The sequence below is a fragment of the Nothobranchius furzeri genome, chromosome 19 (assembly GCF_043380555.1).
Source record: "Nothobranchius furzeri strain GRZ-AD chromosome 19, NfurGRZ-RIMD1, whole genome shotgun sequence".
Taxonomy (NCBI): domain Eukaryota; kingdom Metazoa; phylum Chordata; class Actinopteri; order Cyprinodontiformes; family Nothobranchiidae; genus Nothobranchius; species Nothobranchius furzeri.
The window spans coordinates 21,129,617-21,152,624 of NC_091759.1; the positions used below are offsets into that span (position 1 = coordinate 21,129,617).

A 23,008-nucleotide genomic window follows, 5' to 3' on the forward strand; every position below is an offset into this window, starting at 1 on the left:
TGTTCATTTATTAACACGATTTAGTTTTAGAAGACAAAGATTTTTATCACAAAACTTAAGCGCTGATGTGCATTTGTCGCTTATCTGATGCTAAATCCGGTTCGATAAACTTTTTCCGGGTTGGATAGATCAATTGTGACGTCACCAATGCGATGTTTAATTTTTTATTGTAAATAATTTAAAGAGGCTGTTCTCTACAGCGCGCCTTCCTCAGGGCTGGCCCTCGGTGTGCGCGTGAGGCGCGTACGGAAGGGCACGCGCACTCGTCTCTTCCTTCACTTCGGCGGCTTGGCAGCGCGCGACTCTTCTCCGTGGTCACCGGACACCGGCAGGATCCCCCCGTCTCCAGCTACCGCAGCAACTCCAGATACGACCTTAAATCAAGAAGGCCGAACACCCAGGTGTTGTGGCTGAAAAGGTAACGGCGCCTTTCTCAGGCTTTAAATGTGACAAACAACCTTCTGTGGAGTTTCTTTTGCGTATGAACCAAAAAAAATCTAATTAAGTGATTTAAAATCACTCCGGGGTGTGTAAAATACTTTATCAAAGCTTTATTTTGAAGGAGTTCGTGTGTTTTTTTGTGTGTAAGGTCTTTTTTTTAATAATAAAAGGGAAGTTCTGCTGTAGTTTAGAAGCTGATGACTGCTGATTATCAGAACTTCCACTCTTCACAATGAACCAGAGAGGATGTTGTTTAGAAATGGTTAAAATGTCAAAAATGTGGACATTTTCCAGACTTTTGACACCACTTCCTTCATAGAAGATGTTTTATTCTAATGTCATGAATACTTTTTGATATTTTATTAACTTTTCTGATGTAAATTAGTTTTTTCTACTGGTGTTTTGTGCTGTAATGTGATTCATCTGGCTCCACGCCTACAGGAAACCACCTTGAGGAAAAGGCTGGACTGCCTTCTTTCCTCAACATTCCCGTTCATCCGAGCTGTTTCTGTAGCTTGAAGCCACTGATTCAGCTCTGAGGCGGGTTCTTTTCTTGTTTTTTTGGATAAATTTAAGTTTAAAATTGGCAGCGATGTAGAAAATCAGAAGGAGAAAATCACGATTGGTCCATCCGAGGCTGAGCTCCATCACTTCCTGTTTCTTTTCGAGGTCAGTTCCTGTCTTTGGCCTCGGGCTCAGCAGGAAGGGACAAGGAGGTGGTTTCTTCTGGGAGAAGGTTAGAAACTGGGACGTTACCAGTTGGACACTCACCCAGGGTAAAGCCCTGCACCTCCAGGCTCAGTTGGAGGAAACAGAAATAGGCTTTATTTCCCAAGACAGGGTCAGACTTTGGGAATAAAACTTGCTTCTTGTGTCCTTAGCAACAGTCCATCTGCAGCTAGAGGATATGATGACATCATCTAACAGGACATCCCCGTGTTTTCCACTGTTCCCTTCGAGCTCCCCTCTGATGGAGTGTGTACCTCCTCTTGAGTGTGTGAGAGGGTTCAGTGACAGCTTGCTTCCCATTGTCCTATCATTCCCGCCCCACTCTCATTCTGCATCCTGTTGAGTTTCCTGCTCATGGAGCAAAGGCAGGAGAGAAAGGTGGAAAAGAGGAGGTAAAAGGAGGGGAAGGGATCTGTAAGGTGTTGTAATCTGAATCGTCATTAAAATGGAGAAAATAAAGGGACTAAAGTCAGAGATTATGTGTCTGTGGGAGCTGGTTTTCCCCCCTGGGAGCAGCTTATCAGCAGCTCCTTGGACAGGAAAGGGTGTGTCGTTTGGTTCTGGATGTTTGCGAGTGTGACGACGGCGATGGGGGCTGATGTTATTGTGATTTTATTGGAACGCCGCTGGTTTTTAGGTCAGAAATTATTTGCTTCCTGTAATTGTTCAGACTGAACAAACAGAGCGGTACCCGGGGCCGTGGAGCGGCTGCAGGAGGTTCTGCAGAACTCCTGCAGGAGACACACCTTCCTCTGCAACAGGGGTGCCAAATAGTGATCCATCCATCCATTAATCCATCCATTGTCTGAACCCGCTTTGTCCACGTTGGGACGGGGGGTGGGAGACGACTGGTGCCTATCTCCAGCGGTCAACGGGCAATCAGGCGGGGTACACCCTGGACAGAGAGCCAGTCCATCACAGGGCAACACCGAGACACACAGGACAAACAATCATACACACTCACACCCAAGAGCCAGGAGGAGTTTTAATCATTTCCCCTTTCTTGACATAATCTGGTCTGATGAGATGAAATGAAATAATCTGGACCAATCAGAGGAAAGTTTCTGGCTGGAAACTTTTTCAGATGAGGAAAACTTTGGGATTGGACTTCGCCTGCAACAATTCCACAATAATCTAAAGGGTTTAGATGCCAGGGGCCAGACTTTAGGAAAACATAAATGTTAGAAGTTTTATTCTTTGCTCTCGGTCGTCTTGGTGTGGATGGATTTAAAACAATAAACTTTAGAGCACCTTTTTGGAAAAAAAATTGTCTAAAATGTCCAAATTTTGGTAAAAAATCATTAGAAATAAGATAAAAGTGTTAAAATGTCACATTATTTGCAAGAATTTAAAAAATACTGTAGATGTATTGTTTATATTTGCATTTACTGGATTTAATTAACAAAATAGACTAAGGAAGTCTGAAGGTTCGGTAATTCCAGTTTCCTAAAAATGACCTTTTTTAACTAACTTCAGTTTATTGATGGGATTATTTATTCCCTCGTTGATGTTCTGGGAAACATGCTAATCTGCCTTAGAGGTCTACATCCATTTTAGTCTGACCTAGTTTGCGGCGCTGACCACGCTGAGCAGCACGGCCACCTTTACCCAGAGAGCTCGTCTCTGGTGGCGAGGTGTTGAATTCTGAAACTGTGTTGAAACCACCAAACGGGTACGAGAAATGTCAAAGCTGTGAGTAATTTTGCTGTGACAGAAATAAAAACCCTTCTTTGTTGCAGACAAAATAGAATTATCAGTCAGCAGCATCTCACTTCTCCTCAGCAGAGGAAGCAGCGACAGGCTATTCTAATGATTTCTTTGTGTTCGTGTGTCGTTGCATTAAAAATAAAAAAAATAAAAACGTTATTCTGCTGCTGCAGTCAAGAGGCCAGATGAGTAATCTGAAATCTGCACGGGTAGTTTTAGATCAAATGATGGATCTAAACAGCTGAATATTTATCTTCTGATAAAAAAATTTAGTAACCAGAAGGAACTCAGCAAGTTGTGCTTTCTTTTGACCGACCCCCCCCCCCCCCCCCCCGCACACACACACACACACACAACCGAACTGACGAAAACATGTGCAGATGTATGTTCACCTCTGTTTTTATTTAAAAAAAATTCTGTGGAGTTTTATTTTATTTCATTTATTTGATTTGGGCAGCAGCTGCTGAACAGGTTGAGCGGGTTGTCCAGTAATCGGAAGGTTGCAGGTTCGATCCCGGCTCCGGACAGAGAATTCTGCTGTTGTGTCCTTGGGCAAGACACTTAACCCACCTTGCCTGCTGATGGTGGTCGGAGGGACCGGTGGCGCCTGTGCTCGGCAGCCTCGCCTCTGTCAGTGCGCCCCAGGGCAGCTGTGGCTACATCGTAGCTCATCACCATCAGTGTGTGAATGTGTGTGTGAATGGATGAATGATACACTGTAGTGTAAAGCGCCTTGGAGTCCTTACTCTGAGAGGAGCTATACAAGTGCGGGTCATTTATCATTTAAAGTAACATTGAGTAGCTAGCGCTAACAAGCTAATACTATCAAGAGCCAACTAATACTAAAATAAACCACAAAGTAAAAAGATCCCTACTGTTGGACAAAAAATATTGTTACTTACAAGTCCCGTAGCAACAAAGCCAGGTCACCATCAGTTCATGATTTTGTAGCCCCCTTTAGCCCCCGTCAAGCTAGCGTAGGCTGTGCTGATGTTCACTCTGCTTTTAGCTCTTTGCTTCAACTCCAAAGAGATTGCTCTCAGCAAAAACAACCTTTTTCTTCTTCTTGTGCTTTTTATTGACAATTGGCAAACGAAACAAGCTAACTGCTAGCATAAAAGCTAATAACCGTCAAGCAGGTAAAGAGCTCCCCCTATAGAACACCTGCCCACTCCACAAAACTATCTAATGTGGTTTTTGGTCTGCAGAGTGGTGTCAAATATGAAATTGGTCAAGTTTCCAACTCAACAATCACTGAGAGCAATGTTAAAGCTCTAAAGTTTAAAAAAACTCTATAAATGTGCCTCTGATAATCTGGATTATAGCTGCAGCTTTTACAGCTCGGAGAGGAAGAGGAGGTGAGAGCAGGAGTATCTGGTTAACAGGAACTTAACGGAGAACAATGACTGATATGGCTGAAAACACTTCCTGTGTGTGTGTGTGTGTGTGTGTGTGTGTGTGTGTGTGTGTGTGTGTGTGTGTGTGTGTGTGTGTGTGTGTGTGTTTATTGTATCCCTCCTGTTTATGGTCATCTTTCACTCTCAGAGCAGCAGAAAACAGAAGAAGAGTTGAGAGAGGGCAGAGAGAAGGTTGGGTTGGAGGGAAGGAGCCTCCAATACGCCCTCCACCACTTCTCCTTCCTGCTTGGAACGATGGATGGAGGAGGTGTTTGCTGCAGAGCTGTATGGGGGTGCATGCAGCTCTGCAGCTGCGTTGGGCGTGTGATGGATTTTGGCTTCAGTTTCCAGGATTAAGGGGGGAGCCATCAGAGGGGTGGACAGGAAACGCTAACAGAGCTGACTTCCTGTAACTCTCACGATGGCCTGCCTGATAGTGAAGGGGCGTGCACGCTTGTGCATCCCATATATAAATAAAAGCTGGTGCACATTTTGGAGGGGTGTGAGCGACACCTTGAGAAGAATTTTAGGTTTTTGCATTGATAAAATTAAATTCTGTAATTTTCATTTGTTTATAGTAAACAACCCTACATTCCCCTGCATTCATTATTAAATGACCTGTAGGTTAGATAGCCAGAAAGGTTGCAGGTTAGAGTCCCAACACCACATTACACCTAGCTCTGTGTTGGCATTGGGTTTACTGGCTTCTTCTAGCATCTTTTCCTGCTTTTCAGCCAAAGATAATCAACAAATTATCAAAAACATCAGCTTCAAAAGAGTTTATGAATCGTGTGTCTTCAGCAGGTGTGGTTTTGTGTGTGTGTGTGTGTGTGTGTGTTTGTTTTGACAAAGTAGACTGGTGATCATTACCCAAGGCAGGAAATGCCCTTTGAAACACGTTCTCATTTACCCACAGCTATGCTGAAAACAGCTCATTTTCATAATAATAAAAAAGTAGAATTGTGAATTTACAGGAAGTGTCCTGTTCCTTATATCAGTCAAATACATCACATATCAAAGGTTTAAAGAGCAAGTCACCCCCAAATAAACTTTTTTTTGCAGATAAACTAAATAAACGAGTGTCTAATCGTGTTGCAGACACGTGTCGTCAATAATTTGGCACTTGAGTGCATCTTAGTTCAAATTTAAATATTCTGCCTAAAACTGGCAGTGTTGTGCCGTTGTCAGGTAAAAACTCTGCACTGTATTTTAATTTAAATCTGCCACCGCTGTTGGCTAAGAGGTATGCTATGATGTAAACTGGTACATTATGATGTCACAATGCTGTTGTGAGCCTGTGTGTGCGTATTTGTTAGCAGCTCCGCCCTCTCGGTCTGCCAGGCAACAGCATTTGTTGCATTTTTCAAATATGAAGTGGGAGTGGGGTTACCCCAAAATTCCACTACCTCCGCTCCGCTCCGGCACGAACTCCGCAGCAAAATCGGTCCCGTTGTAGTCCATCAGAGCTGTTCCACTACTGCGGCCGTGCAGCGCAGTGCGCCGCCCGCCGTTCCGCCATCCGGCAAAAATAGGATCGATTCTATTTTTGCCGGACGCCGGAGCACCTCCGCAGTCAATGGACAGAAATCACAACCGCCCAACAGGAAAGGGAGCAAGCACAACTTCCGTTATTTCACAATAAATCCATAAACAAAAAGCGTTTTTGTTTCATATGCACAGGTTTAACAACTTTTAACAACTATCAATGGTGGCTGAACTTTAAATGCACAAAAGTAAGCCATAAATACAGTTTCCACTATCAAAGTAGTCACACTTTGTTGATCCAAACACTGCTGATCTCTCAACACAAACGATGGGCAGATTAAACAGTTCATTTCGATGCTTCTCCCACACAACGGGTGTTTGGATCTAACTTCCGCGTTTATTGCTCGGACTGTATCACAAGATCTCGAAAATTCTGCGCATGCCTGTTTGCGCACCTCAGGTCTCCGCACAGGAGCGGAGCTGTTGTAGAGCGGGTACCAGTAAAATTTGAGTTCGGAAGCGAGCGGCTGCGGAAGGCGGGGTCGGAGCGGAGGTAGTGGAATCTTGGGGTTAGACTTGCTCTTTAAGTACCGCTGGAAACTTGTTTTGCGAAACAACCTTCTAAAAAAATGATACCTTTATAAAATCACTACATACTAAACCACCAGCATTATATTAACATTTTTAATGAAAGCACAGCTAAACAAATTTTCTTTTAGACAGCTATCAATTAAAAGGAAATTAAACTAATCGTATTAACATTTTTGGCCAATGCAATAGAATCCTCATGGAAATCTTTTGATTAAATTTAATTATTTACTACTTTTCTTGCTTTAATTCTGGTCAGTGCTCTGAATAAACTCTTAAAACTACCGGTAAGTAAAAACAAAAAAGCATTAAACCAATATTGCCACTATTAGACCAAGCAAGGCTAGCTGCTAGTTGTTAGCTTTTATTTTCCGGTCTATTTGCTAAGCTAAATGGCTACAGTAACACAATTCTTACAATGATTTTGTAATTAAAAATTTAACAGAATTTAAAAATTTAAAATGCATTAAACAAATGAATTAAGCAAAGCTAGCTGTTTGCTGTTAGCTGCTTTTCTAGACGTTGCGCTGTGCTAAGTGGCTAAGTGCCACAATTGATTGTTTTTCTATAATGAGTATAGTTTTGAAATAGTTTTATTAATGCTAAATTGTTCAGCACTCTAAATGCACCTTTATATATCAAAATGTTTCTGGAAAAGCTAGTTTTGTAAATTAGAAATTACAACTAGCTTTGTACCGGCTAGCTGCTATCCTTTAGCTTTGTGAATTCCTCATGATCAAGGTTGCAGATTTAATGCTATGCTAATGGACTAAGCCTAATAAATGCACAAAGTACATATTAATAACCAAGAAGGGAATTTAAACCAACGAGCAAAGTTTTTGTTTTAGAGCACCAAATAAACTCTTCTGGTGTTTTAAAAAGAATCTGAGTTTATCAAAATTCATCAGCTCTAGGTGCCTCCTGTTCTTAAACCTGTTTTCTCTGGACGTTATTTCCCCCTCATTCTGGACTCGGCTGTTTTCTGCTTGAACAAAATGTGGCTTTCAGAAAAGTGGAAGTCAGGTTTTCACACTGAGTTCACGTTGACACAATGATCTCTACATGCAGTCATCGACAGTCACTTTGTGTCAGTTACCCCCTCTCTAATGATGACATTTACATTTCAACACACACACACACACACACACACACACACACACACACACACACACACACACACACACACACACACACACACACACACACACACACACACACACACACACACACACACACACACATTCATGCACACACACAGCTGTTGACCGGAGTGTGTATGAATACACACAGCAGAGCAAAAGGGGAAGTGGCTAACCTCACACTTCTCTCCGTCTGTCCCTATCTCGGGCTGTCTATCTCTTTTCTAACTCCTCTGCCTCCCCACATCTCTTTTTTTCCACGGTTCGTCTCTCTCAGGCCTCCGTCCCCAGCCCCGATCTCCTTCCTCCACCCCTCATCCCCTTTTTCTCTCTCATTCCAGCCGCTGTCACTCAGCTCCTCCTTCTCTCTTTCGGTGGCGATGGTGATTGACAGATGATCTGACAGAGGAAGACATCGGGTGAGGAAAAAGTGAACTTCTCCTTCCTCCTCCTTTAAGGGAAGTTTAAATTTAAAGTTTGCGACCTCTCTCTCTCTCTCCATGGTTATTTGGACCTCTGTCTGTAACGGAAGTTCCTTTCACTTTCCGCCAGCTTTGATCTGAAGGTTAAATGAAAGATTTGAACTGAAAATAGATCAACTTAGCAGCTCTTAATTTGACACCTTTATGATGTCATTGATGTTAGTCATTTGATTATTCAGGCTGTGACTTATCTTTTCCATGGTGCATGAGATCAAATCTGCATGCTTGCTTCTGCAGACGTGGTCTTTGTGCAGGTTATTATGGGGTGTACCTGTTGCAAGCAGAAGTCTGCCAAGTCGATAGCAGCACCATCAGCAACGATAGATGTTAACGACCTGACCAACGCAGATGGAGGGTCCTTGGGGGCCTCGGCTCAGGGCCGCTACTGTCCCGACCCCACTCAGGCCATCCCAGACTTCAACAAGCCCAGCTTCAACACCTCCTTCACCAACACCAACACACACAGTCGATCAGGTGGGTGGGTGGGTGCGTGTGCAGGCTACAGCGCTCTCAGAACAGAGAACAAACGCTTTCTCGTCCTACTTGTAGAATAACACCTATCTGTAATCTGATTTTTTTGCAGTTGCGGTCACCCTCTTCATAGCTTTGTACGATTACGACGCTCGTACCGAAGATGATCTCACCTTCCAGAAAGGAGAGAAATTCCAAATCATCAACAACACGTGAGTGGCCATGGGTTTGGAGCCATGTTTGATGGGGCTACGTTCACAAACTAAAGACCTCCTCATGTTGAAAATTGCTGAAATTTGGGCTAACTTGGTCCAATTGCGAAACTGTAATTTGTTAGTGCACGAAGCAGGTGCTGGTAATGACTCGGCTACTGCAGCACCAAAGTTTAGCTCAATTCTGCCAGAGGAAACAAGAGAGCGCTAAACACCAGTCGCAGTTTTCGAGGTCCAAACATCTTTAGTTGTCTGCAACGTCAATTGGTGTTTCTCTTTTTGGGACTCCGGTAGTTTGTCCTAAAGTTGAAGTGGTAGCAGCCGGCTGTTTCTCCTTCCCTGATCTCACTGAGCAGAGAAATGAATGGTCCAGTGGTTGCTTTCAGCCCGAAATGGGTAACTGGCGTAGGGTTTTTTAGACAAATGCAAGAGAATCACTTTATACTTATTTATTACAATAAAAAAAATTGAACAATATATTTGGAGCTAATCTGTGTTAAAACTTTAAGAGGCATGATAAAATGTTATCATCTCATTTGTTGCTATAACTGCTTTAATGCTCAAAAATGTAAAGCCTAGGCTCAGTCCTTAGCAAGGGGGGCCACAGGGGGGTCCAAACTGGGTATCACTGGCCCATCCTGGATGCCCCCTAGGACCGCCCCTGAATGCTTGAATTAAAGTTGAACCTTATCACCTTACTTAATAGTTTCCTTAATAATATTATAACTCATATTGTTAAATTTAATATTAAATTTAATAATTTTTCTTCCAACTCTTAATGTCTTAAACAAATAAGGAAATTTTATTTTGCTTTTTGAATTCTGCTAGTGCTCAGTTTATTTAGTGACTAAGGCCTGATTCGTGCTTCTCCGTCTGCGTCAGTGCGGAGACACGCATCATCCTTGCGGGCCTGCCGGAGAGCTCCGCAAGGACGGACGGAGTCGAGCTCTCTTTTCTAAACATCCGTCAGTCGAGACGGGCAACGCAAGCTTGTGATTGGTCAGGACGCCGCTGTTGTCTACACCGCCGCCATTGCGCCCTCAAAAACATAAAGAGAGCCGAGTAGAACTAGCGACAGAGAAGCTTGAAGAATACTTCGCGAAAAAACTCTAAAATATGAACGTTTAATTTCCCCGTGACTGGAGGAGTGACAAGATGCACAGCAAGCGTTTTATTTGTGGACGGAAATGACAGGAAACGTGGGTTTAGAGGTGGCGAGCGCATGAAGAGGTGGAGGAGGATGAGAGACAAATTTGTCTGTGTTAAAAAGTCTCTTATATGCAAAAAAACACAATATAAACACTATCTTGGACCGATACATGACAGGATACCACAGAACAGCGCTCCGCCCTCTGGTGTCCTGGCGGGGAATTGCTTTGCAACACTCCCCAGGAGACGGAGACGTATGAGGGCAAAACGCTTCTGTCAATCCGTGCGTGTCTGTCCCTTGCGGAGCTGATGGAGAAGCATGAATCAGGCATAGCCCTGCTATTCTGACTCAAAATTTTTAGCTTAATTTCTGTAAAATAACCAGAAGTTTAGCCTTTGTTACGTTTGCCGTGGCCGCCATCTTGCATCCTGTTGACTTCAGAAGACCCTAACCCTGTAAACAAAGATAACACCTACAGTACGGTATTATTACAGCGACAACAGAAAGATGATCTGTTATTGATTTTCCACTGAAAGACAACCCACGGAGAGGAGTTGTGCAACATGTCGGCAAAGTTAGACCTTTGTGTTGCGATGACTTCCTGAACTTTTTGTCCAAAATCTTTATTTAGACAAAAAATGGTGTCGTGTTTTTAATGCTTTTAGCGAAGGCGACTGGTGGGAAGCTCGCTCTTTGGACACCGGCCACACGGGTTACATCCCCTCCAACTACGTAGCTCCTGTTGACTCTATACAGGCCGAGGAGTGAGTGCACACACACACAAACACACACACACACACTCACATTCATGTGTGGATTGACAGTTTAAGTGCATGCTTTAAGATTCCCTCAGTGATTGCGATGTAGTGCGAAGTCAGAGGTCAAGTGCTGCTGCTGCTGCTGCCACCTGAGTGTTGTTTCCTTGACGACAGGTGGTATTTTGGGAAGATGGGGAGGAAGGATGCAGAGAGACAGCTGTTGGCTCCGGGGAACCCGAGAGGAACTTTCCTCATACGAGAGAGCGAGACCACCAAGGGTGAGGAGAGAACGCCTTTAAATACTCCCCCTCTGCCTCTGGAAGACTAACGAGTCCATCCCCCCCATCCCCCGTCTTACAGGCGCCTACTCTCTCTCCATCCGCGACTGGGACGACAACAAGGGAGATCACGTCAAGCATTATAAGATCCGTAAACTGGACAACGGTGGTTATTACATCACCACCAGGTCCCAGTTCGACACTGTTCAGCAGCTGGTGGATCACTACACAGGTAGCACACCTTTCTGCCAAGCTCCTCCCCCTTCCACTTCCTCATTTCTGTCTGTCTGGATCATTTTTGCAACTCGGTCAGTGAATAAATTAGGTTCTGTGCAAATTAGGTTCACTTTATGTGCAACATCCTACTTCCTTTCCTCTGTTTGCTCTTGGCTCTCTGTATAGCAACTTTAGTTTGAAAAATCGGGCCTTAAATTAGTTCTAAAACCAGAAAAATGTCTGTAAAAAGGAGGAAAAAGATCCTCCATCTTGATTAGAAGCACAAAACACAGAATTTTCTGTTGTCTTTGATACGTTTTGCTAATTATTATCAGCTTGTTTCACAGGTTGTGAGACAACATGTTGCATTTCCTCTGCTGCCTGTCGGTGTTACTCTGCCTCCTAGTGGCCGAACCTGCAAACGGAAAAATACATTAGTAATCTAATTACATGTTTGCTTGACTTGTGGTTGTTTTTGCATCTAAACAGCTTGTCCCGTTGTCTCTTTGTGTGCTCGCTCTGCTTCCTTGTGCCCTCTTTTTCCTGCTTTGTCTCCGTCTCTCAGAGAGAGCAGCCGGACTTTGCTGCAGTTTGATTGGCAGCTGTAAGCGAGGTATGCCTAAGCTGGCCGACTTATCGGTGAAGACCAAGGATATGTGGGAGATTCCCCGCGAGTCTCTCCAGCTGATTAAGAAACTGGGAAACGGCCAGTTTGGAGAAGTCTGGATGGGTAGGGCTGGTGGGGGTCTGTTGGAGGGGGAGGGGGAGGACAGTATGAGCAGCATGCCTGACTAGCGGGTTTGAGTTTTTATATTTAATCATGAGAAAATCTTCCAAACAAACAGGAAATAAGCTGAGGTTTAATTTCTGAGACCAAATAAAAAAAATGGAGATAAAAAGCTGAGTCAGCGTTTCACATCCAGGTGTGCTGCGCGGTTTCTCCTTGTCCCCCGTGGTTGCATGTGCATGAGCTCACATCACTCTTCTATCACCCCCCCCCCTCCCTCCATCTCTCCACCATCTTCCCACCCTTCTCCCACTTTTCCTTCCTCTTCCTCCCGCCCGTTTCTCCTCTCAGGATCTAACGATGGGTTGTGCTATTACCTGACCAAGCCCTGCCCCAACTCCACCCCCCTCACGCTGGGTCTGGGGCGGGACGCCTGGGAGGTGTCGAGGGAAACGCTGTCCATGCAAAGGAAGCTGGGACAGGGCTGCTTCGGGGACGTGTGGATGGGTGAGGCGACTAACTAACCCTTCTTGCAGAGGGACAGCTGTCCCGCGGCGAAGACTGTTGATGGAGCTCGGTATTTTTGTCCCAGCAGGTGACAGCCCCGTGATCCACCTGCGATTAATTTCTGTCAGTTGTCAGAAACTTTCTGAGCCGTGCCTGTCCATGTGACTCAGGTGCAGCTTTTCAGAAACCCTCCCATCATCCCCCCCCCCCCCCCATCATGCATGCTCTCACTAAATCACAACTGCATGCACGTGTGTTTTTGCACATAATAACTGTCAGTATGATGCATGCTAGCATAGCGAGGCACTTGGTGCGTGTGTGTGTGTGTGCGTGCTAACATCAGCTCGTCTGTATGCCAGGCATGTGGAACGGCACCACCAAGGTGGCGGTGAAGACTCTGAAGCCAGGAACCATGTCCCCCGAGGCCTTCCTGGAGGAGGCTCAGATCATGAAGAGACTCCGGCACGACAAGCTGGTGCAGCTCTACGCCGTCGTGTCTGAGGAGCCCATCTACATCATCACCGAGTTCATGAGCCAAGGTACGCCGCTGAGTAACCCGTCACCTCGCTGACGTGTGGAAGATTTGAGCCGCTGCGGTCGCAGTGGGTGGAAACTTTTCTGACTTCCGAAGTGAAGTGAGACTTTTCCTCCCTAAAAGCGGGAAATGCACCAGCTGAAAGCTTCTGAAGCTCCACTCAGCTGAAAACAGAAGTAACCATAGCGTCACGTGACATTTTCAGGAAGCTTGCTGGACTTCTTGAAGGATGGAGAGGGACATAACCTGAAGCTTCCCCAGCTGGTGGACATGGCAGCCCAGGTGAGTTTATGATGATGACATCGGCGTCCGCTCCCGCTGCAGAGCTGAAACTCGTGTTGCTCTGGGTGTTCAGATCGCGGCGGGGATGGCGTACATCGAGCGCATGAACTACATCCACCGTGACCTGCGAGCGGCCAACATCCTCGTCGGGGACAACCTGGTGTGCAAGATCGCCGACTTTGGCCTGGCTCGGCTCATCGAGGACAACGAGTACACGGCCAGACAAGGTAGCGGTAGATGGTGCATCTCCGGGTTGTTTTTGGTCCCCGCTTAAATGATGTGATTGTGTGTTTTTCACTGTTTCCATGGTTGCAGGAGCAAAGTTCCCCATCAAGTGGACGGCCCCAGAAGCTGCTCTTTACGGACGCTTCACCATCAAGTCAGACGTGTGGAGCTTTGGGATCCTGCTGACCGAACTCATCACTAAGGGACGCGTGCCCTACCCAGGTATTAGACCGCACCGCCTCCTGTTCCACGCAGGTTCTTGCACTTTTATTTAGGCGTTTCACGCCCACTGAACCTCGTTACGGAGCTCTGTTGGAGACCTCGGCACAGAAGCACCTGAATGAGGAGGGAGGGGAAAACGTTTCTTAATCCCCCCGTGTAAATTAGCATTCAGTTTCCTGAGTTTACACGTTTTTAGTGAGATAAATTGCACTATTCCTGCCGCAAAAATGTAACCGAAACATTTCTACACTTGAAAAAAAAAGCCAAAAACCAAAATGTTTTTGTTTAAATTTTGTGTCTCTTTCTACATTCTAAAGCTTTATGTAAAAATGAAAGGAAAACATCGTATTTTGTGACCTTTGACCTCGTCCATGCCGACACTCTCTGCTGCTGGTGTTTTGAGTCTTCCACCGCCTGATTCCTGTGAGCAGGTCGTCTCTAGTTTCCTGCTCCCCTGCCCTACTGGCTGAAAGTGGAATCACAACTGTCGTGAACAACCCCACTGCAGCCTGCTATAGCTAGCGCTAACAACAAACTAACACAAGCCAACTGAAACTAAGATAACCTCATGTTGCATTACTTATTTGCACTAAAAGGTGCAGCTTCAAACAGATGTTGGGCAATACCCGCCTTTGTGCTGCCCCGCTGGCCTCTACTGCCTCTATAAACACTCTAAACATGAAAAAATGCAGTCATTCATTTTCTGTCAGTGTTTGGTTTTAGGAATCATGTGCCAAACAAGCCATTTTTTAAAAAGTCCCCATTTGTGATGTCACAAACAGGGAAATTAGCTTAGAAGTACCTCTCTCGTGTAAGAGAGAGATGCTGCTGGACAAGCAGCTCTACTCGGAGCCCCTCCTGCATACTGGAGCTTCTCAGCTTAAAGTGACATGGGCGGGGATGGGTGGGCATGGCCAGCCTGACAGAGCCCTGAAACGGCTCATTCTGGAAGGTACTGAAACTGTCACGAATAAAGCTGATCACTTCGTGTGAGAAGGATTTGTGTGAAGAACCTCATAAGCATGTTTTGCAAAGATTATAGAACTATTATAACTTCAGAGAACATGTCGTATGTCCATCTAAAACATTTTTATAAATCAAAACGCTTCTCAGAAAGAAGCTGACAGTCCGGTAGATCCATAAATAATAAAAAAAAAAAACGAGGCTGTTTTACATTTTGAACCACCTGCAGTTATATTTAACCTGTTACCGTTGTCTTGTAATCAAACATCATGAATCTATTGGAACTGATCAAGAACAGATCTCGTACTGAATTCAGTACAATTAGCCGGATGGCAGCAGAGGGACTGTTCCTTATCATATAAATAAATAATGCACAGAACTTCATTTTTCATTTCCTCGGCATCTTTGCAGATTTTTTCATCATTTTGCAAGTTTAGAAGCAGGTTTTCTCCTGTTTGAAGGCGTCTTGTTTGAAATGTGATGTTGATCTCCTCCTGCATCAGCCTCTCTCCCTCCCCCTGTTTTCCCTTTAGGCATGAACAACCGTGAAGTGCTGGAGCAGGTGGAGCGGGGCTACCGGATGCCCTGCGCCTCCGGCTGCCCGGCCTCGCTCCACGAGCTGATGGTGCAGTGCTGGAGGCGGGAACCCGATGAGAGACACACCTTTGAGTACCTGCAGTCCTTCCTGGAGGATTACTTCACGGCCACAGAGCCGCAGTACCAGCCCGGAGAAAACCTGTGACCGCGTCTGGACGGACGCGTGTAGCAGGCGTGTCCAGGTGTATTTAATCCCATACTGGCTACATATGAAGATGCATATCAATGAATTCCCTTTCCTGCCAGCCGATGCAGCTCAGAACAAATCAGTTACCCGTGTTGAGGAGGAGCTGGAGCGTTGCTGGTCAGGCCTCGCAGAGATGTTGCTTTACTCTGTAACCATGACAACAGGAAAATGTAGATGGTTGTGTTGGGGTGGGGGAAGTCCGGTGGGTACATGATCTGTTCAGCTGCCATATTTCGTTCAGACCCTCTTTGATTTCTCGTTCTGCGAGGAGAACGTTTGTTTTTCAGCAGCTCGACTGTTGGATCAACAGGTTTCGCACCTTCCCATCGCCGTCGGCGAGCGTCGCGGGTCCCCCCACGCTCACACGTGTTTGGGAAAATTCACTCTTTCGCAGTAACCGAACATATTTCTGTTTTCATCTCAAAGATTGGACGTAAAGAAGGGCCGGCGCAGCGTCTGCCTGTCTGTTCTGTGGAAACAACACGTGCCTTAGAAAAAAAGTCCATGCAAGTCGTGAAGATGTGCTCCGTCGGGTGTTTTATGTATTCGTTGTCTCTCTCGTTGTTGTAATTTAACTCCGATATTCCTGTTCATCAATAAATCTTATATCTGGTAAACATCCAGGTGTTGTCCTTTTGGTTGAAATCTCACAAATGTTACAAAACCAGATTTTATTTATTTAGGATCTTTTACAGAATGGTTTTATATTTTGGCTGTTTGAGTCTAACCTCATAAGAATGAACTTTTTTACCTGGCAGGTAAATAACTGACAGCTGCAACAACTGTTAATATAACAAAAGGGCCACTGTCCTGTATGTTTTAGTTGTTTCCCTGCTCCAACACGCCTGATTCAATAGTTGAGTCACCTGTTCAGCTCATCAAGCTCTGCAGAAGCCTCATTCACCTGAAACCAGGTGTGTTGGAGCAGAAAAACTACTAAAACATGCTGGGCGGTGGCCCTTGAGGTCCACGTTTGGAAAATATTCAAATTCTAATATTTCTGAGCTTCTTTTTTGGGCTTTGGCTGATTTATCAGCCTTTTTCAATCCAGCACCAGATCGTTTTCAGACAAATGGAAAAAGAGTGTTATAACAGAAATGTTCCGAACTCAAAGGATGAGCAGGTTTTGTGTTGATGAAGGTGACGAAATTCCCAGTTTGACTCATGAAAATGTTTTGGTCAGGTGGAACGTCTCAGGTGAGGTTTGGTGGATTTGCTGGACTCTGTTCTGGTTTAACTTGGCTTTTGTGCTATTAGGGTTTTCAGAACATTGAATTTGTTTTCTTCTCATCCACCTTCCTGCCACGATCAAGAAAAGAACAGAAAATTAGCAAAAATAATGAATAGAAACGTTAAAGAAAACCGTAAGAAAATTGGTCCAAAAACAGTTTTATTGATGTGGGAAAATTCAAAAGCACCTTTTCAGTATTTCTCAGTCACTTTTACTTTTAATTCGTTTTAAATTTCACCCTTCATCCCTGCAAATGAAGGAATTTTCTATTGAAGACAACATTTGATTTGGGAGGTGATTTTAAAAACTTTGCGCATTACCGTAAGTGACCTAAAACACGTCTGGAATTCTACAAAAACCGTATTCTTCCCTGAGAGATTTCATTTAAATGTTCATGCTCCACGAATCCACGTTCAGAAAACTACAACTCCCAGAGTTCCGAGGAGAGCCAGCTACGGGTGCCCGGATGGCCTTGACAGTCAGGCACGTTGGAGAGGCATAGGAGGCTGGGGCGCACGAGAGAGCTGGAATTGCAGAGGCAGAGACGCTCGAGCGCTCGGCCAGCTCCTCTCCTCCCGCATTCAGGGGAGTCCCGCACCTCCCGTCACAGAACCCGGAGCGCGGAGGTCCGAGTCCGGCTGTGTCATCACCCCCGTGGGGAGGAAGACTGAAACACAACCTCCTCGCTCCTGAATTTTGAAAACCCTTTTTTCTTGTTTTTCTCTGTTCTCGTATTTGTGGGTGCAGATGTGAACCAGAGGAGCGGGGGTTTTCCGCTCGAGACGGTGGCGCGCGCCAGGAGCGGAGACAGCCTTCACGTTTATGTGGGAGGACGGTCTCCTTCAGCTCGGATGAAGGGGAGACGCTGCTCGGTGGAGGCTCTGTGACCCGGGCGGGAAGGGGAGTGAGCCCCGGTCCCGAGAGCCAGCGCTGACACACCGCAACAGCCTCACCGGGCACCCGCAACCCTCTGGACTCCGTCTGCTCTCCTTTGGTGAGTGCAGAGCCTTACACACACGCGCGCGCGCGCACACACACGCATATGTACCGTCCACTGATCCAGCTGTGACGCGCACATCTGGCTGCGCTTCACATTAAGTTTTTTCCGTTATTCATTACCGGAGGCGGCTCGTGCGTGCTTCTGCTGCTGGGTGATCTGGACTCAACTACAGGCACGCAGCGTGTGAGGTTGCATGAAATAATGATGGATTCACACACACACACACACACACACACACACACACACACACACACACACACACACACACACACACACACACACACACACACACACACAGACGCAGTGAATGAATGTGCACGCAGTGAACCTTGTCTACCCCCATCTGTTTATTATTATTATTATTATTATTATTATTATTATTATTATCTGAGCATTATCTGAAAATCAACACCTCACACACACTTCCTTTTTAAATGTACTTCCTGTTTTGCACCAGCGCGTGAGTTTAGGAGGACTTTATGTGCCGCAGATGAGTGACAGATGTGAGATGTGAACTCATCTCGTCCAGATGTGGAGCTTTTTGTTGTTTTTTTTCCCGCCACAGTTGGACAGGAACACAGCACCAGCACATCCTGCAGTGGTGTGCTGGAGGCACTCACGATTATCAGCTCTTATCTGTGGCTTTAGTAGAGGGGGTGGGGGGGTGGGGAGGGGGGTAAAGAGGAGAGGGATGGGAGAAGTCAATGTCAGTGTCTGTGCAGTGACACTTGGTTATTTAAGGGCCCCTCAGAGACGTGCACAGGCGGCCCTAGTGCAGGTGCTGTTAGTATGCAGACTGATGCTCTGTGTGTGTGTGTGTGTGTGTGTGAGTGTGTGTCTCACACACACTCATTCTCTGGATCTCAGTCACTAAAGACTGAGTTCTGTTGGATGTAATGACTAATTTCATCTCTGTGAATGTTGGAATGAAAAGGAACTGGCCTCACTTCGCCATTCAGCTGCTGTCTGTCAGACTTGTCTTCAGTGTGTGTGTGTGTGTGTGTGTGTGTGTGTGTGTGTGTGTGTGTGTGTGTGTGTGTGTGTGTGAGACAAACAGTGCATGTGAACATAGAACAGCTTAGGCCTATTGTGCTTCCTACCTGTGCAGCGGGGCTAGTTGTCATAGCAACGGCCTTGTAGCTCTGCTGATGTTCCTCCTGTCCTCATTGGCAGGGTCAGAGCACCTAACACACCACATTTCATCTCAAACCAGCGTGTGTGTGTGTGTGTGTGTGTGTGTGTGTGTGTGTGTGTGTGTGTGTGTGAGAAAATATCTTTTGTTTGCACCTTGCAGCAGGTCGTGGTCGTGTGGGTTGGTGGCACACGCACAAATGTGCGTGTGTGTGTAGCTATGCACGTGTGCTCTTTGCCGTGTCACAAAGATACACCCTGCTGATATGACAGCCGACAGCTCAACCAATCACCTGTTTTCCGTCTCTGCCTATCAGCATGTGAGGTTGGCATAGTCTGACGCCCTCTTGATATGGACGTCGTCATGGAGATGGAGAAGACAGAATGGACACATGTATATGCGCACACACACACACACACACACACACACACACGCACAGCCAAGCCGTTGAACGGTACAGTACGTTTACTGACTCCTGCTGATTTCCTGGGGTTTGGGAGGAGCTTGGAGTCGCGTTAAGCTGGATCCAACCTGTTGAATTTGGCATCACTTAAGTTCTGATGTCTACAACTCCAACGTTGCTACTCAAATGTTAATTATAACAGTCTTTCAGACTTCCAGGCTTGTTATTTTCTGAATTCGCTTATACGCGAGTTTTTGCTTTGTTTTTGTTTGTGTTGTTTGATTTTCGGTCTCTTCGGGAGAGATTCTGTCATTTCAGGAAAAGAGAGACGTGATTGATTCAGGCAGGGTCTGAAATTCTCCTAAAATATCCAAGAAATGGGCTTGAAGGAAATTGGTTGAATTCTATTTCACCTTGACATCTCTGTGCAGCAACAAGACTAACAAAACCCGCTCGGTTATGGAAATGTTCAACAGTACAGCAAACATTAATGTTAGAGATGTGAAAAAACACCCTGGCCCAAACTGAGTAAATGCACCATTGCTAATACATTTAGCAGTTACTTAAATGCCCTAACTTACAGGGGACTTATTATGCAGAACTCACCTTTACATCCTTTTGTGCTGCCATGTGGGTCTGAGCTGCCTCTATAAACACTTCAAACACAAAACATTCATCCATGCGTTTTCTGTCAATGTGCCCAAAACAAGCTGTTTCAGAAAGTCCCTATTTGTGATGTCACAAACAGGAAAAGTAGAATAGGAACATCTCTCTGGTGCAGGAGAGAGCTGCTGGAGGAGATGCAGCTCTACTCTGAGCCCATTCCAGATATCACAGCTTCTCGGCTGATAGCAGCCAATCAGGGGAGGGGTGGGCGTGGCCAGCTCCCGTTGTTTTCTTAGGCCAGATTGCACCAACGGCACTATTAAATCATGGTAAAGGTTTAAATTCTGTTGCACCAAACTTTAAACCTAGTTTAAAATTAAATCTGATTAAATTTAAACCTTTCAGTTTAATTTTTACACTAAACCAAGTTTTAATTTAATGTAATCCTGTTGCACCAGGATTTCAAACTCCAGTTTAAACTATGACCTGGGATTAACTTTACACCAACTATGAGGAGGTTTAACTTTAGCGAAGGCAGCACTGTTCAAGTGCATCTAGCAAAACGATGATGTTCTTCAAAGAAAATTGAGATGCACGCTCAATCCATTTTAATTTTATGATAAAGATTAACTTTTGGTTACTTACTGGTTTACTGGTTTTCACCAAGACTTAAGCGGAGTGTCTCTTCTTTCAGTTCGGTTGAATTGTTAAAACTATCAACCAGTTGCTGCCCCGGCTGGTCTAGCCTTGTTTATACGCCTGGAGGGCTGACGGGCTGTTTGGGCCGTCAGAACTGACAGTTTAGCTCCTTAAATTTACATTTTCTTCTGACCAGCCCATAAAACCCTTGAGCTATATCCGTAGCCAGATTAACACAGGGTGCGACACGCTTTGGTCCTGCTTGCGTTTTGGCAAACAAATAAAAAAATAAAATAGAATCAGCAAGAGTTTCCAAACCACCCATTCGTTGGTTAACACACACAGGTCTGCAGCTTTTTGTTTACTTCCTTTGCTGACATGGTGCTGGTCCAATCACAGCATGAGACACCTGCTTTCTTTCAAAAGTACCATTTAGCTCAGTGGTACTCACTCCTGGTCCTGGAGAGATGGTATCCAGCATGCTTTAGTTTAAACACGCTTCAACACACCTAATGTCAATCAACAGGTTATTAACGGGGTTTTGAAGAGCTTTATGAACTGCTGCACAGGTGATTCAACCACAAAATTAGGATACTAACACTTCAGGACCATGAGTGAGTACCCCAGCTTTAGCTGCATTGGTGTGTGGTACTAACGTTAGCTCTGCAGCTGAGCTGAGCTAACGTTATGTATCTGCTTTGGTTTGAAGAGTTAGGTTAGCTGTTAGCCTATCTAACGTTATGTATCTTCTCTAGTGTGTAGCGCTAGGTTAACTGTTAGCCTAACGTATGTATCTTCTCTGGTGTGTAGAGCTAGGTTAGCTGTTAGCCTGTCTAACATTATGTATCTTCTCTGGTGTGTAGAGCTAGGTTAGCTGTTAGCCTATCTAACGTATGTATCTTCTCTGTGTAGAGCTAAGTTAGCTGTTAGCCTGTCTAACGCTATGTGTCTTCTCTAGTATGTAGAGCTAGGTTAGCTGTTAGCTCAGTTAACGTTATGTATCTGCTCTGGTTTGTAGAGCTAGGTTAGCTGTTAACCTATCTAACGTTATGTATCTTCTTTGGTGTGTAAAGCTAGGTTAGCTGTTAGCTCAGCTAATGTTATGTATCTTCTCTGGTGTGTAAAGCTATGTTAGCTGTTAGCTCAGTTAACGTTATGTATCTTTCTGGTGTGTGAAGCTAGGTTAGCTGTTAGCTCAGCTAACGTTATGTATCTTCTCTGGTATGTAGAGCTAGGTTAGGTGTTAGCCTATCTAACATCTTTTCTGGTGTGTAGAACTAGGTTAGCTGTTAGCTCAGCTAACATTATGTATCTGCTACGATGTGTGAAGATAGGTTAGCATAGCTCATCTAATGTTATGTATAGGGAGCCTAAATCTCCTCCCTTTCCGGTCGGTTCATGGGTCCCAGTCACGTACGTTGAGATTTATCAGCTTGTAAAAGTTCGTAATTAGCATGACTACATATTAGATATCAACACGTTATATATATGACGTCACCACAGAATATCCTCTTCTAGCATAGCTGCTAACTACCACATGGCCAGATTTATGGTGTTTTTTCCCCCCTCATGAATGAAAGATTTGAAGTTCGCTAAACTTACAGCCATTTTCCCTTTGTTTTCCTCTGTGTCTGGTTCGATGACATCACTTTCATGATGCGCATTTGTAGTCCTGGACTTATTTTCACACAAAACCTAAAATAATGTTTCCTCCTTTTCGAAGATAAGCACGTTCTTGGTATCAAAATTTAAAATTCACGGACATCTTATGTGAAATCCAAGACACATAACAAGCAGAATTAGAAAATGGCATTTTTATCCCCATTGACTTGCATTCATTCTTTTGTTCTTCCAGGGACCCATGGTCCAGAAGTAGGTGGGCGTGACGTAGGCTCCCTATCTGCTATGGTGTGTGGAGCTAGGTCAGCTGTTAGCTCAGCTAACATTTTGTATCTGCTCAAAAGCACCAAGGTGACAGAGAGTTAGTGAGTGAGAAGTGTAGAAAGGAGGTTTTTCAGTTTTTTTTCAATGTAACATCTGCTACTTTTAACGTCTCTCGACTCTTTACAAAAGGCTAATGGTGTATATAGTCAAGTATTCGTTATTCCAGACTGTTATTCCAATTCACAGAAGCATATACATACAGGTGCTGGCCAGTAAATTAGAATATCATCAAAAGGTTGAAAATATTTCAGTAATTCCATTCAAAACGTGAAACTTGTACATTATATTCATGCAATGCACACAGACCAATGTATTTCCAATGTTTATTACGTTTAATTTTGATATTTATAGGTGACAACCAATGAAAACATCAAATCTGGTATCTCAGAAAATTAGAATATTCTAAAGGCCAATGAAAAAATGTTTGTTTCTCTAATGTTGGCCAACTGAAAAGAATGAACATGAAAAGAATGTGCATGTATAGCACTCAATACTTAGTCGGGGCTCCTTTTGCCTCAATAACTGCAGTAATGCGGCGTGGCATGGACTCGATCAGTCTGTGGCACTGCTCAGGTGTTATGAGAGCCCAGGTTGCTCTGATAGTCGTCTTCAGCTCCTCTGCATTGTTGGGTCTAGCGTATTGCATCCTCCGCTTCACAATACCCCATAGATTTTCTATGGGGTTAAGGTCAGGCGAGTTTGCGGGCCAATCAAGGACAGGGATACCATGGTCCTTGAACCAGGTGCTGGTGGTT

General features: G+C 44.8%; 2 protein-coding genes across 5 annotated transcripts in view; both read left to right on the forward strand.

Moving 5' to 3' along the window:
- Positions 1-200: 200 nt before the first annotated feature.
- yrk (Yes-related kinase) lies at positions 201-15,917 on the forward strand. Of its 4 annotated transcripts, XM_054745300.2 has the most exons (14): positions 201-418; positions 7,828-7,905; positions 8,206-8,442; positions 8,552-8,651; positions 10,467-10,565; positions 10,734-10,837; positions 10,920-11,069; positions 11,619-11,783; positions 12,132-12,287; positions 12,647-12,826; positions 13,028-13,104; positions 13,178-13,331; positions 13,420-13,551; positions 15,048-15,915. In XM_054745300.2, exons 3-14 carry the CDS (start codon positions 8,229-8,231, stop codon positions 15,254-15,256), a joined length of 1,740 nt encoding a protein of 579 aa, XP_054601275.1. In that variant the 5' UTR covers positions 201-418; positions 7,828-7,905; positions 8,206-8,228; the 3' UTR covers positions 15,257-15,915. The 4 variants fall into 4 exon arrangements, with proteins under 4 accessions (XP_054601275.1, XP_054601274.1, XP_015829364.1 ...); XM_054745299.2 differs by lacking the exon at positions 12,132-12,287 and having other exon boundaries at positions 15,048-15,917; XM_015973878.3 differs by lacking the exon at positions 11,619-11,783 and having other exon boundaries at positions 15,048-15,917.
- Positions 15,918-17,331: 1,414 nt separating this feature from the next.
- Positions 17,332-23,008, forward strand: part of ahdc1 (AT hook, DNA binding motif, containing 1) — a 27,634-nt gene continuing 21,957 nt past the window's right edge. Inside the window, exon 1 of the mRNA XM_070547546.1 lies at positions 17,332-17,523. The gene's annotated coding sequence lies outside the window, so the exon portion shown is untranslated. The remainder of the gene's footprint in view (positions 17,524-23,008) is intronic.